At 39.3% G+C, this 15,956-nt stretch overlaps 1 protein-coding gene across 1 annotated transcript in view; it reads right to left on the bottom strand.

Moving 5' to 3' along the window:
- Positions 1 to 2,267: 2,267 nt before the first annotated feature.
- Positions 2,268 to 15,956, bottom strand: part of ST6GALNAC3 (ST6 N-acetylgalactosaminide alpha-2,6-sialyltransferase 3) — a 532,681-nt gene continuing 518,992 nt past the window's right edge. The window contains exons 4-5 of the mRNA XM_047725377.1: positions 6,818 to 6,925; positions 2,268 to 5,765 (exon numbers count right to left, since the gene is read on the bottom strand). Coding sequence (XP_047581333.1) covers positions 5,579 to 5,765; positions 6,818 to 6,925 — 295 coding nt within the window. The 3' untranslated portion in view covers positions 2,268 to 5,578. The remainder of the gene's footprint in view (positions 5,766 to 6,817; positions 6,926 to 15,956) is intronic.

Below are 15,956 nucleotides of genomic sequence, written 5' to 3' on the forward strand. Positions count from 1 at the left end.
GAAAAAAAGCTCACCAAGTGCACAAACCATGCGTTTACAGTCTCTACTATAAATAGATGAAGATTACAGGTTTTTAAAGTGAATGAGAGACTACAGCCAAAACTGTGTGAACTCAGAAAAATGAGTGAAGCATAAAATATACTGTATGTAATAGAAATGGGTATTTACTCAGGAGCAATGACAACAAAGTTAAACACAAGAAAATTAGTACTTTGAAGATTTGGTAACAAGGAACCATGAAATGCCCTGGTTTGTGTCCCTTTGGAGTTTCTCAGGAGACACTGCTCCCTATATAGGCAAAAATATGAATATATGAAGTTGGCTATTTATTCGTCAAGATGTTGTTCACTTTTATGAAAGTGAGCTTCTATTTTTCTGAAGTCTCCAAGGCATGAACCAAGGGAAATATATCTGTGGAGAAAGAAGAGCTTTTCTACTCCATAAACAAATTGTGACTATTCTGAAAAGGGGGGAAAAAAAGTAGAGGACTTAAAAAAAAACTAAAGGAGGTTTTCTGCAAAGTTACAATATCCAAGGACAGTTCTGATTTGATGCTTTAGCAATTTACGTGGAATTTTACTCTAGTAGCTTCTCTAAGGTTCTGCAGGTACAAGCAACAAAATAATATGCTATCTCTGAGTCAAAGAAACCATTTTCAGAGCCTAGTGGATATAGCTTCAAAATTCTCCTCTTCCAACAGTATCATATGAGTGGACTGTGAAGAAAAAACCTCTCTCAATCTCAGATGATTCAGTCCTGCAGGGCGTTGGGGGTGTGACTTACCTTCCAGAAGGGTGTCTGCCCTCAAAGATTGTGTGTGGTACAGAGACAGGTGTGGAAACAAAGGGTAGAATTTCACCAGCCAGTGCAGGTAGGTTATTTCACTAACAGGCAGTCGAATTGATCTGAGAATTAGGACACTTGGTTTCTGGAGCTAATGGGACAACAGGACATGCCAGTTACACCGAGCTCCCTCCATACTCAACGGTTCTTAGAGTACCAGTGGCTTGATCATCCTCAACAACAAGGAAGTAAGATACTCACTTTTACATTCCTTAATTAGTCCTACAATTTCATGATAACAGAATGTGGTGCAGTCTTAGCAATAAACGTAGATAACAGAAAATACGGACAATTACAGGGATGTGTTCCTTCAGTTATGTGACTGTTTCTGCACTTCAGTGTGGTTTCTCTGATCATGAGTACAATCAACACTACTAATTAAAAGCCCTTGGATTCCATGTTAGCTTATTTATGCATTTTTTTCAGCTACCATTCTGTGCTTAAAAAAAAAAAAGGTCATGGAAATGGTACTAGAGAAGGAGACATGAGATGGAATTTGAGGCTCAGAACTGCCTTAGTCTGTGTTATAGCCATGGGCACTTCTCTAGGTCTGTTTCTTCAACTCTGACATGGAGGGGTTGGATTGGCTGGTCTCTAAAACCCTTCCAGCTCTTAAAGTCTTGAATACTTACGTAGCTAGCACTGGGTCTACGAATACATATTAGAATGATGAGGTCTTGCCTTTTTTACAATGCAGTGGAGGGAAAAGCATTTTTCCCCTTATGGCTCTGGGACTGTAAATCATTCATTGTGCTATGGTTTGCCATGGCCTGACGTGGGGCAATAGAGTTTTGTTCCATGCATTCGACATGCCACATTAAACACTAGATGGGTATGCTGTTAAAAAAAAAAAAAGGTAAACCTCCTGATTATGTTATCTTGCTTATTAAAATGAAAACTGAGCTTACAATTAGCATCCAATTAACATAACCAGGTGGAGAATTCAATGTTGCCTTTTTTCTAAGATAGTAACAAAAGATTTTCTTCTGATGGCTTTATACCTCTGGAAAGGTCAGTAAAGTCCCCATCTCAGAATCTTGTTCCCACAATGGCTGATTCGTTTCAAATCCTCAAAGAGTAATCTCCTTATATACTTTTCTCTTTCTACAATGGTCACAGTTCTCTAACCATATAATAAAAATCATGCAAATCTGAGTTTTGCTTATGCCAATGACAGGCTTATTTGAATAAGGGGACCATGTTCATTCACTTTAGTGTGAATGCAGCTTGATGGAGTGTTTTTCAATGTGACTTGAGCTGAACTGAGATTGTCAGAGCCTACAATACAGACTACTATCCTTCTAGGTCTGACCTGTGACAACTGTGGCATCTGTGTTCTCAGTTCTAGATAGAGCGGCTTCTCCAGATTTATTCTATGGGCCAGCCATTAAGTATTATCTTACGTACACTTTACAATCAGTATGTTTAATTTGGATTTTTGCTTTATTTTTTCATCAGGATTCAAAATGTAAACCAACAAATTTCACTGAAGTCTAAAATAGGTTTTCTGTGATTCATACACATCACTGAAAAATATAGGATTACAGGTATGCTTTTAGACACACACCCACACACCCACACACTGACTCTATGTGCATATATACAAACATCTTTCCAAATTGGTTTTTCTTTGATAGGTTTCATAGCAAGGTAAGATGTAGTCTAGAAGTTTTCTAATTCACATTGCCATCATAATATAAATCATTACTATTTAATCACTAGGCTACCTTAGGTCTCAAAACATTCATTTTAAAACTCTTTTTAAATTTCCTTGCTTCTTTCTAGAGTTCTGCAGAATTAGAAATAATATTTACTCTATTATGTCTAGCTTGCATGTTTTTAACGCTGATTTCAGCACATTGTGGCCATTTTCAATAGTCCATTTGCCTAGACCCTTGGATGGAATTGAAATGCCTTTGTTTTTTTACAGATATTAATTGACTTTTGGAATACATATACATCAGTGATAAGTGAGTTCAGTCGAATTCTTCAATGTTTAGCTGCTGGTGAAAACTTTCAGTTGGCTAGAACCAGTGAAATTGGCCAGAAATTTGTGTGACAAGTTTGAATTTCTCCTTTGTCATTCTCTTCTGTATCCATAAATCTTAGATGACAAATTTCTTAATATGGGAGGAATTACACTTTGTATTTCCATTAGATTTAGGAAGCTGAGGGTAGAGAAGAACAGGAAATGGAAGCAGAGAACATTAAGACTGCAGAGAAAAATAAGTTATGTGATTCTACCAAGATGCTGATTACACTGGAAATCATCCAATTAGGTTTCCAAATTAAGAATACAGTTTTTTGTTTCCCACTTTTAGAAAAAGGACGTGAGAGACAACAATAATAGAAAGTGGGGTTGGGGCTCAGTTAAGGAAAAAAGAGGGGGACGAGAAAGCAAGGAAGGTGGGGGGAGGGTCCCCTCATCTCTGAGGAGGAAACACTGACTTTTCTACACACCTCCTGCCTCAGCGTAACTGTGGCGTGGCAAAGTCTCCTTCATGTGGAGAGGCCGGGGAGCCAGGAAGGGGGCAAAGTTTCTTATTAGTAAGGACTAAAACTAATCGATTTAACCCTCTGTTTACCAGAATACTAAATAAATTATGTCATTCCCTGAAGCATTCTGATATTCAAGTGTTCCTTTTTATTTAAAAGTGGAACCTCAGTATCACAACAGGGGGGGAAACCATTTGTATTACAATTTAAACATTTGCATCTGTTTATTTTTCTTGAGTGGGCCTTTCTATCTGTCATTCGCTCAACAAAACCTGACATACATACAACTGAAAAGCACACAAGGAAACAACAGAAGTATTGATGGAAATGGCCTTTGGCCATTTTCTTGGATCTGGTATTGGTGTTATCCAAACAGCGGCAGAGAGCAGCAAAGAGACTTTTGCCCAGGATGGCCCCATTTGAGAACTTATCATGGGAGCCAGCACTGGTAAGGACCTGCAGAGAGCTGCCGACGTGAAATGCGTCATCACTTTCATTCTCCAAATCATTCTGTCAGTTAAGCTCGGCTGTGTCTTTTGAATCATTTGCAAGGATATTTTTGGTCTCTTGGCTTCTGTCAGCAAATCAACCCTCTCGTATCTAATGAGCAATGAGTGTATGGAGAACAATGTCATCTCAAGATGGGGATAGGAAACTGTATTTCTCTGTGTTCATTCCCTCCTGTTGCCCCTGCTTCATTATCTTTTCTCTACTTAAAAAGAGTCATTCTAAAAAAAAAAAAAAAATCAAAAGTAGTTATGCTCACAGGAGTCCTAGTCTATGGCCAGGACGATCCTTGTGATATTTTCTGCATAATCCTCATATAATATATTGTATTTGGCACTGAAATCAATTGGTTACTAGTCTACATAAATGCTATTCTATACAAATATTAGCAGAGGCAAAGATCTGGAATATATCAAAGCAATGAACAAATTACAGATCATCTGCTAAGGAGATGTCAGAATGTGCAGAGAACAGCCCAGGGGGGTGGCATCACATAGGACAGCATATGTATAAGGACTTTAAATTACAAAGCACTTTGGACATTAAGGTCATTATTAGTGTTGTTATTATGGTATAACAACTGATAACACTGTGGGGATAATAAACCCCAAGAAGGCAAAAGCTCTGGTCAGATTTAATACCAGGAATCATTTCCTCTCCATGTCTAACAGTTGGCACTTGGCAACAATAATGTAATGGATGGAGAGATGCATCTGAGCCTATAAAGTAGAAATTTGAATATATAAATATATATTATGAAGTATGGTAGGATACAAATTGATGTAAAAATATGCTTTGCTTTCCTTGTTTCATGATTTTAAAAGCATATATTTTTGTGTTGTTGGATGTTGAAGCAGAATTAGCAAACCCTTTTGGTTATGTTTTAAGAATGCTTTCACAGTATATGTTATTACAGTGTTGGTATCTTACATGTTAAATAGCTTTCTAAAATATTTAGGACTCAACCAAAAATAACTAAGCAATAATAGAGATCACTCTAGTGACATGTTTAGTTATATTGTTTGGGGTAGTGAGAATGGAGTGGTGAGACTGAAAATTCAACAAGATTTGCTAGTTGGCCCATTTTGAATTAAGTGTTTGAACTGTTGAAGGATCCTGATGGGTAGGGTGTCCATGGTATCTTCTTTGTTCATTAGGAAATGGCCTGAGGCTTTAGCTGAGGGAGGTACTCTAGGACCATGTTCTGTCAAGAAGAGATTCCTTCCCCGCTTCTGGGCTAACAAGTAACTGTGGTACAGTACTTGTGCCCAGATAGCATTTCTTGGATCAGTGTTTGACAATCAACCATTCTTCAAGATGGTAGAACTGCTCAAGTTCAAGAGACTGGAGAGTCAACCTTGCCTCACGAGGCCAAATACCATGGCTTTTGAAAGTTAGTCACTGTTTAAGAATTCTGAGCAGCTATCCTGAAGGATAATCTTCCCATTTCTTAGGTCACTGCTGTCTTGTTACTGGCCTTCATTTCAATTCTAGTTAAATTATAAAGTGCAGTATGTAATGTTGAACCTTCAGAAAGAATGTAAAGAGCACATCCACCCTCCATGAAATCCCAAGTTCAAATTACTGGCAGAGCCACCATCCGTTTCGGAGAATTTACAGAAACTTGATCATCACTGTTGTCTTTCCCATCGCCATCATCAGCATCGTCAGCATCACAGTTGTGGTATTATGATCATGTCAAGTGTTGTGGCAAGATCAGAAAAAACTAACATCAAGACACTGTCCAGTTTGGGTGTGTGAATATTATCCTGTGATTCTTGGCCCATTTAGCAAACACTTTCTTTTCAGTGATAAACCTATGCCCCCCATATGGCGCATGCTCATGAAGAAAATATTCATCACACTCGTCTCTTCCTTGTTCATAGTAATGATAAGGGACTTTTCTATATCCTTCTGTCCTAAAAAAAAGAAAAAAAGAAAAGGAGAGGAGAATTGAGATGAAGAATGAAGCATTCATTTGCAAGAATCCATTATGTGCCCAGTAAATGCATTTACTTGCAAACCCATGCATGATTTTTGTCCATGAACTCAGTTAAAAGCTATTATGTATAAAAGCTTTTAGGAAGATGTACCAGATCCTTAGTGCCTTAATAAATCATATAAAATTTATATATCACACCATTTGCATTCAAACATATACCTATCTTGGAAGGAGGAAATGGTGTATAATGGAGGCAAACTTCAGAGAGCCTGATGCCCTTGCAGAGCTTGAAGAAGCCTTGTGATTTCTTAGGGTAAGATATTTTGTACATCTGTGCTCCATTATACTTACAGTTAGGGTAGAAATATTTGATGATGAAGACTGTGGCTTAGTTACCATTTTGACAATATGATTAAAATGATGAGTTATATGGTACCAGTTGTTAGTGGGGAAATACATTTCATTACCTGGATGAAATAAGGAGGGTTAATTTTATTAAAAAATTAGAAATGATCCCTCTATCAGGATATACTGTGGATGAACACATGTTTTTAAATCTGGATCCGGCAGATTACTTATTAGTAAACTATAATTTCCAGGAATTTTTGTTAAGCTGTTAGCTTCTTTAGGCTTCAGGACATTTTGTCCCTCAAGATCAAATATAACCATTGAGTAGCTAGCTACCCATCAAGCCAATAGAGCAGCAGAAATGACGAACTTGCTTTGAAAATTAAATAACCACTAAACTTGTTCTCTATTTCCAAGCCAAAAATCCCTGCTATGCCACTGATTAAGGGGAAACTGTTCCTTCTGACATTTGACATTAGGTGGTGGAAAATATCTTTCTTTTTATCACCCCTAAAAGTCACAACTTGATGCACTGACAATAAAATGTCATGTCAGCAAAGAGCACCGGGAAATAATTGTTGCTTTATCTGTTTCTCCGATTTATGGTATTGAAATGAATTGTGATATTTTGACAAGATATCAGAATTGGAGATGCATAAAAATAATTTCCTGTGATCTTACTTGCAGTAGGTGTCATTTATCATCCCGTAGACGTGAATGCCATAACAGGCATCCATGGCCAGAATGAAGGTAAACCATCCCGTGCTGAGATAAGAGCCAGACTGGACTCTGTGGGAGGAACAAGGACAAACAGCAACAAGAAACAAAACAAAACAAACAAAAAACATACACAGAACAACAATAAAGTGTGGTGAGAAACGAGCAACCTTAAATCAAACACATAGCACTTGTTATCAGGAAAAAGCATTAAGAAACTTGACAATCTGTCAAAGATACACACTTATTTTGAATTATCTCTGAATAATTTATAGGCATGCTCTCACTCTTACTACCTTAAGCCTAGAAGCTATGCTGTATGGAAGAGAAGCCATATGGCAAATATCTGAAGTCAAATAATCCTGCTCCCTTCAGGTAAAAAAATAATTCATTTGATTTTCCGTAAGACACAAATTAGTGCTGTAATCAGAGGACAGGTTTTCTAAAGTAGCTTGGAGCCCTGATGGGAACTGAATGATAATGGTGTTATCTTGCTTACCTGGACATATCACTTTCTTTAAGACTCGTAGGGTTTCTGAGTGTAAATTGCATACAGTGTAGGTGAATGGCTTGCTCTATGAAAACATCTGAAAAGTTTTCCTTCACTGATTTCTAGGCATCATGAAACAAGACTTTTCCTTTGTATGATCTATGCTACCAACACATTTTTACTGAACACCTACTATGTGCAATCACTGTTGTAGATGTTGGTAATACTGCAATTATCAAAACAACCAAAGATTTTCTCTTCATAGATTTGGAAGTGGCTATGCTCAGAAAGCCTCTTTGAAAATGGGAATAAAGATCTGGTTTGGTGTGGGGAGAAGAAGGTTGTTGTTGGTAGTGGGGTGTGAACAGTAAGAAGCCATGTGGAACATACTGGAAAAGACGGTCTTATGTGTGCAGTCTTGACTCTCATCTCGGCTGTATTAAGAATGGGCTTTGAGAGGTTATGATTCCAGGGTCTTGGGATCAAGCCTATGTTGGGCTCTCTGCTCAGCGAGAGCCAGCTTCTCCCTCTCCCTGCTGCTCCCCCTGCTCACACTCTCTGTCAAACAAATAAATAAAATCTTAAAAAAAAAAAAAAAATGAGCTTCAAGCCTGGACCACTTCCTTTATAAGAGGTAAGGAGCTCTCACATTCTGTGCCTGGCTATTGTCTTGTATGGGTATATCATTCCCTGTTTCAGACTCAATGTGTACTCCTTTGTTCTGCTTCAGTATGTGTGCTACATGACCTCTGGTCAACCACATACTCTGTCTGTCCCCTGTCAAGAGCAGACAGGGTCCTTTGGTTGCCTGTAGGCGGAGGGCTCTGAATCAGCTGCCAGGAAGGACCCAAAGGCCATAAGGACCAAGGCTTACTTTTAGAGCTGATCTTGTTCTGTCTCTTTTCTATGTGAGTAAAGCACTGCTCCATCCAGTGTTTGACTGTGTTGTGTTTTTCTTGGCAATTCAAATAAGACACAGTAGGAAGAGGTGCTTGGACTTCCACCTCTGGTAATAGCAGACAGATGTCACTTGCTCAACAGACCATATGAGAGAAAAGTGTTCCAGGAAGAGGAAATGTAAAGGGTAAAATCACAAAGATGGAAGTGTGCTTGGTATGTTTATGGAAAAGATGGGAATCATAGTAACCGAAGGAAGAGAGTGGCTGATGTAGTTAGGTGTCGGGCTGATGGGAAGGGTCTGCCAAATTTCAATGGCTCAAGGGAATATTGAATGAAAAGCTGGATCTCCATACTTGGCTTTAGCCAAGGGGACCCAATCCAACCAAAATGGGTAACTGTCTATCTCCTTAATCTCTTCCCATAGGAGCATTTGGGTCTCACCAGGCTATCTGGCAACTGTGCAGCACCACTTCTAAAAAGACTACATTTCATACCTTCCACCTAGACTTCCTGGCATACTGGAGCATAGCCAGCTCTTCTAGAATTGGACAATTAGCCCTGATAACCACTCTCTGGGTACAGCCCTCCAGCCAGTAATCGCTTTCCACTGATGTCCTATATTGATGTAGTTCTCTAGTACCAAGCCATCAATGTGCTATAATTAGAACTCTGGATCCTTTGATTCTTTTTTTTTTTTTTTTTCTAACAGGCATTGTTTAGTATCAATTGACTGGCAACATGTAATCATTTCAGGAGAAACACTAGCTCACAGAGGGGTATGATAACTGGGTTTTCTCACTTCTATTTTAATTGACTTTGGATGATCTGTAAGGAGAGACAAACCCAGTCCATATACATCCATCCGCTCTGCTCACTTGCCACTGAGTCTGAAATGCCTCCTTGTAAGTCATTTTCCTTTGTATTTCCTGGTGTGTCTTCTAAATGGAAAATATTCCAGAAACAGGATCACATAGAGTTACACGCACTTTCCTCCGGGATAAGAATAGTAGCAGCAGCATGGGTTAGGAATGAGTGCCAAGCGGGTGGGAAGATGTACCAGAGGAGGTAGAACACACTCAAGAACAACTCTGCTTATTTTTTTTTTTTTTTAAAGATTTTATTTATTTATTTGACAGAGAGAGATCACAAGTAGACGGAGAGGCAGGCAGAGAGAGAGAGAGGGAAGCAGGCTTCCTGCTGAGCAGAGAGCCCGATGTGGGGCTCGATCCCAGGACCCTGAGATCATGACCTGAGCCGAAGGCAGCGGCTTAACCCACTGAGCCACCCAGGCGCCCCGACAACTCTGCTTATTATACAATTTAACTCACTGTCCATCCTGTCTTCTGAAATCTGGGGGAGGGGCAGCAATGATGACATCTGCTTAACGCACCATCTGCTTAAAAGTCCTTATTTGAAAATTGGGAGAGATCAGAAGAGGCAAGAGTCTTGATTAAAAGCTCCCAAACTGAATCTAGAAGTTTTGTCTGCGTACTGTTTTTTTTTTCCAGTTACATTTCTACTTGAACTGTGTCTCCTTTTTACCTCTTTTTGCCTTCTCATTCTACTTTTTTAAACTTTTCTATCCTTTCTATCCTTTTTCATTACTAGGCTGGCCACACACTAGCAGAGATCACTAAAAATCACAGCATTTATTTGTACATGATAAAAAGATCTCATTTATTTGTTTTTTTTTTAACAGAAATTTATTGCAATCCTATGCCAGAAGTTAGTGATGAAATCATTTATATATATTTTAAATGCACGTGGAACCCAGTGCAGGGCTTGAACTCACCACCCTGAGGTCAAGACCTGAGCTGAGAGCTCTAGAGTCAGAGGCCGAACCCACTAAGCCACCCAGGTGCCCTGTGATGAATATTCTCTTGAAGAACACATGGTCTAGTGGGGTTAGCACACCTGTCAAGACAATCACAATACATGTAACAAAGCACAAGCCCAGGTGTTTCAGAGTCAGTACAGAGTGCCGTATGGAATTGAGATTGTGGATACCTAGTTTCATATTCCAGCTTTGTTGCTGCCAAGCCTCGGACAAGGTATTTAACCTCTGTGGGTCATCTTAGTTTCCTTGTCTCCAAAGTGAGATAGTTGAACTAAGTCATATCTAAGGTTTGTTCCAATTTTAAAACCAAATGCTTCTGTGATCATCACCCTCAACTGTCCATCTGTTTTAAGCTTTACCCATTCTACAGTCATATGCTCCACACATGCTGAATGTGAAACTAGCAAATGAGTTAATCAGTCAGATAACATTTAATGCCCACTTGTGTGGTAGGCATGCCACTAAATGTCCGAGGCATATATAAAGAGGGAGTAAAAAGTTTTACCTCACAATAGTGATAGCTATAGTCGCTAAACTTCTCCCTCTTTCACATTACTGCTCATGGAACCTGCTGGAATGGCTGTCCAAGACCAAGGACACAATGAGATCACAGTATTGAGGGTAAAGCTTAATTTGAGTGAGAGGAAAAGGAAACCGAAATTAGGGTAAATTTTCTTCTTTTTATGTGGTTTTCTAGGAGTCATTTTGTCCATAGAGAGGCTGTCAAGGACCAAGATAACATTAGAGCTCCAGCCTAAAGTGTGGTGGGGGGAGGGGAGGTCATTTGTGTGACGTGTGGATCTCTACTCTGCAAAACAAGTTCTCCTGGCTCATTCTGGTCCAATCCAGATAGTCACTCTGAGTGGTCAACAGCAAACTTTCAGGACAGAAGCAAAGGATAAATAGGGTACAGACATCAAAGTGGTTCCTCTTCCTATCGGTCTTCTCTTCACCACAGGAAAAGAAGGTCATGGATTTCAAAATTTGGCATCTGGTCAACTTATCATCTTATCAAATGATAAGGAAATTTTACCATGTCTCTGATACTTGATGACTTTTAATCCTAACTTATTACTTTTAAGCAAAACCTTATTTTGTTTCTGGATAGACAGATCATAATAGTTAGGCTGAAAATCTTCATGTAAGCTGTGTTGCATTTGGTTCTGACTGCGGGGACTCATACTGCTTAAGTGCCCCGTCCTAAAAACAGCACTTTAATGAGACAGTTGCATTTTCTCTCTCTGGTGCCTCTGATAAATTTGGGATGTGAAATCATGTGAGGTTTCTTACCCATAGTACATGCTGGGGATAGCAAAGTGGTTTCTCCTCAGAATACTTGGAGCTACTGTCATCTACAGAATACTTATAGTGGCATAATGGCAACTGCTAGATTAATCCAGAAACTCTTCTGAAGAATTGCTCAGGTGATCCGAGTCCCTAATGGAATTCACTGGCCTGGAGGGCACTGACTCTGGAAATTCTTGTAGCTACATCACTCCAAACTCCTGCTGGGTGGGTGTGCTAGAAATGAGGATGTATAAATCACACCCAAGTAGACCTCTGGAGGTTCAATAAAAGTAACAAAAAGACTTGAGCCGACGTATGTGAAATGGTTTATGCTTTTCAGCTAGAAGGGATCTAGGGATAACTATGTTTTTTTAAAAATTCTTCAAGGGTCTCCTCTGGGGCCAAATATTGTCTTGTAATTTGTCAGTCATGCACGCAGCGCTAACTATGTACCAGCTGGCCATCAGCCATAGCACTTTTTATACCTTCTACATTTGGAGATCGATAAAAACAATTATTGTCATCTACAAGTAAACAATCAAGATTCCCATAGGGATGATAAGAGAATTTAAAGCCCTAATTCAATACAATAAGAAAGCTTAAATTAACGTGGCAGAATAATGAGCTGTGCAGAGGAAAATAAAGGCAGAAGTGTTAAGAGGAAGCTATCAATCATTTGTTTCCACTGGCCAAGCTTTGCATCCCACTGCTCCCTGGTAATCAAGGTACTTACTACTTGGAAACTACTTAAATTTACTTGCTCATCTCTTGGAAAAATGATGCTGTCAACACCTTGATATAGCACATGCTTGAAGGCATATCATTTAAAATATGATCTTTCATCTAGTTTATTACCAATAAATATAAGCTACCTTGCCCCTTGATGTTTACTTACTGTTGCTTGATGTCTAAAGGTCATCACATGCCCACAGGGATTCGTTGTCTGTCAGGCTCTTCTTATTTTTACCAGTCCCAATCTTTTTGGCTGTCAGCATGCTTCATTCACCTGTACTTTTGCTTCTGAGCATGCTCTCTCATCTTCTCATTTCTGGAAACATATTGTGAAGCACTTTCTTCCTATTGCCTGGCAAGCTCGAACTTTCTAATGAGCGAGATTTCCCTTCTGGGGAATTTCAGGGGAGGAACTGAAGAAACTAAAATGGATACTCTTCAGAAGAAAATGGGATTACACTGAATCTACTATTTATTCACAGGATGCTCTGCTAATTATTGAACACCATTAACTCAGTGACTTGGGTTCTGAACTCAAGAAACTGGCCTTTGATGGATGAAATAATAGCACTTTCTCTATATCAGGGTTTCTCAATCTCGGCACTATTGATATTTTAGATGAGACAATTCTTTGTTGTGGGTGGGGATGCTGCTCTGAGCAGTAAGTTCTTTTTCATAGCTCACCAGATTCCTCTCTGTTTCCAGATCACCTGTGCCCTAAAAGGGCAATAGATCTCTTGACTCCCCAGTGCCTACTCTTGATTTGGGTGGCTTGCCTTGAAGATGTCCCTGATCCTAAAAATCCAGGTTCTCCTTATCTACAGTTCCTATTCTGCCCACTCTACTCACTGTCCCACTGGTTTTCTTCAACCAGCCAAATATCTTACTACTTTCTCTTTCTTTACAAACCTATCCGAAGCCATTCAGGTTTGCTGAATACTGAATCATTATTATCTTACCTTTTAATACAACCCTAGGAATCAGCACATTCACTTGGTCTAGACCCAAAGGGCAAGTCCTGACCTGCACTGGGGAGTGTGCAATGGGAAAAGGAACAAAGAGGAGGAGTCCAATTGCTTCAGTCTCTGGCTGCTTCCTCTTCACGGAATGGCTACTTGGGGGGCCTTTGGCTCAAACTCTGCAGCCTAAATTTTACTGTTTCTTACTCATTTCTTCGATGAACTGATGAAAACAAGGCCTGGGGCACTCCAAGCTAACATTTTAAAAGCAAAATTATCATTTATCAAAGCCCAAAGGGGATCCAGACCATCCCAATAACGGAGGCTTGTTGGAGAGCACAATATTGGCGTCTGAAATCTGCTACGCTCAGGAGTAAAAAGGGAATTTAAGAAAAGAATTAATCAATATTTCATGTCTTGTTTTAACACTATTGGATCTCCGTTCTCTCATCAATATACTACACTGGCAGGATAAATAAAAATAGCAAAGCAAGTTTCCATATACCTTCCTAGGAAGAAGGAATGCCTGACAGAATACAGATTATTCAATTAAAAACATTCTTTCCCCCCTTTTTTTTTTCAAAAGCCTGTGGATAATGAAAGGATACATTCAAACAAAACAACTGGGCAAGAGAAACAGCTGATGATGATCAGTAGCACCTTGGGATTCAATCTAATATTGTGAACCCGTCTAATGCAAGGAGAGCTCAAAGCGTGGAAACAATTTCAGCTGTCCCCAAGTCATATATTTTTGTATATTGTTCGAGAATCAGGGGCTATGGAAATACTCTGGAGTTTTCCCATTATATTAACATTGTATATTTGTACTATCTATCAATGGGACATGTCCAGCAAATCTTTAGGCAGCAATAACTTTCTGCAAATCAGGCAGCAGAATTCTCGATCTTGGCTTGAATCATTTGCAAATGGACGTAAACTTCTCAAATGAATAAAAATATCATACCGTGAATGGTGATTCTTAAGAGAATGCACCAAATGAAAGGAATCTAGATCTGAAATACAATGAAAAATGGACCGTGAGTAAACAGAGAAAGCAGTAAATCTTAGAGGAGGACCGCCTTACCCTCCCAGTCAGCTCATGTGAAACGCCCGTGCTAATCAGTAGGCACTTGGACCGTGAATGTAACAAATAGTTTTCCTGCTATAGAATCAACAGGACTCTCTGACTCATGATGAATGCAACGAAATTTTACAAAAGGAGCATAATAAGAAACGACTGTGTTCTTTTCAAAATGTACATTTAAAAGTAAAATGGTACAGCTCCCAAAGGTATGATTTATGGCTGCTGTAGAAATAGAAGATACCACTCACAAAAATTACTTTGTTCATTCATCTCAGAAATTAAAAGGTTATTTTGCTTTTGCCCTTTGGCTTTAAAGCCCCTTCAGTTGGAAATCTTGATTTCTGGGATTTCGTTCACTTTCTTAAAATGAATAGTGGAACCTCAGGAATGGCAGGGAGGCATGGTGGAGAGCTCATGGGCCCACTTCATTAAGGCAGGTCTGGTTCCTTAACCATATGGTATTGACTGAAAGGTATTTCCTCCAAATTCTTACATTGAAACCCTAATGCCCAATGTGTTGGCATTTGGAGATGTTGCTTTGGGGAGGTAATTAGCTTTGTATGAGGTCATGAGGATGGAGCCCTTGTGATGGGATTAGTGACCTTCTAAGAAGAAGAGACATCAGAGCTCTCTTTTTTCCCATCATGTGAGAACACAGTGAGAAATCTGTGAGCCAGGAAGAGAGTTCTCACCAGAAACTGTCCATGATAGCACTCTGGAGACTTCCAGCCTCCAGAACTGTGAGAAAAATCAGTTTCTGTTGTGTTCAGTCTAGGGTATTTTGTTATGGCAGCCCAAGCAGGCTAAGACAATGGGCATCTCTGCCACAAACCTAAACTCCTCACTCTCTTTTCCAGGACTTCTCGTGAACTATCTCGTCTAGTTATGTGTGTCCATTTTTTGCTCCTTAAACACTTCTTGTATATGCCCATTTCTGTCTTTTCTCACTTTGCTAATGTATACCTTCTTTCTTCCTGAAATGCTCTCCCCCATATCCTCTTCAGTTTCTAATCTCATTAAGTTTATTCTGCTTCCTCTCATCCATTCACACTGTAGGGGTGAGACAGGGGACTATGCCCAGGAAATACGAGGGACAAGTTGGGGAGACAGACTTGATGACCATGTTTAGAAATAGGGATATCAAGGAGGTAATTCCCTGCACGTGGTGAAGGGGATTCCTTTCTCATTTGGGAGCAAGAGCTGATCTGTGGATTAAAGCTAAATAACACCAGGCAGAAAAAGGGGAAGGAAGAGAAATTTCCAAACAGAGGGAATGGCCTTTGCAGTTGCACTGAGGCATGAGAATAAAGGGAATACCGAATAGTTCTCAGCAGTTCTCTTATCTGGACTGGACCTCAAAACAGCATCAGTGTTTATTTCCATAATAGATTATTGGTTAGAGACAGGATGCATATATAAAACACTGATTTATTTTTCTTCCTTACATTACACTTTGAAATATTAGAGATATCTTGATGTTCTATATAGCTAGTCTTTTCAGATGATGGAAATTTATGGATCTGGAGAAAAGTATCTAGGGAAAAATTGGCAGAATTATGTTTTTTCTTCCTCATTAAATTCCTCATTAATTCAGAATTGTGAACAAATGTAAACAATATATGACTAAGAATAAAAACAATTAAAATATGTGTGATGACAATGGATGTACCCAGTAGTGTTCGTCTGTGTTATAAACCAAGTTACAAGTCATGAGCAAACTTCTCTGATCTTCACTTAACACCAAGCAGTCTTCCTCAATACACACCTAGAGGCTCTTGACCTTCTCCGTTTAAAGGGGAAACAGTTTTTACATA

Source organism: Lutra lutra, chromosome 4 (assembly GCF_902655055.1).
Source record: "Lutra lutra chromosome 4, mLutLut1.2, whole genome shotgun sequence".
NCBI classification, from domain to species: Eukaryota; Metazoa; Chordata; class Mammalia; order Carnivora; family Mustelidae; genus Lutra; species Lutra lutra.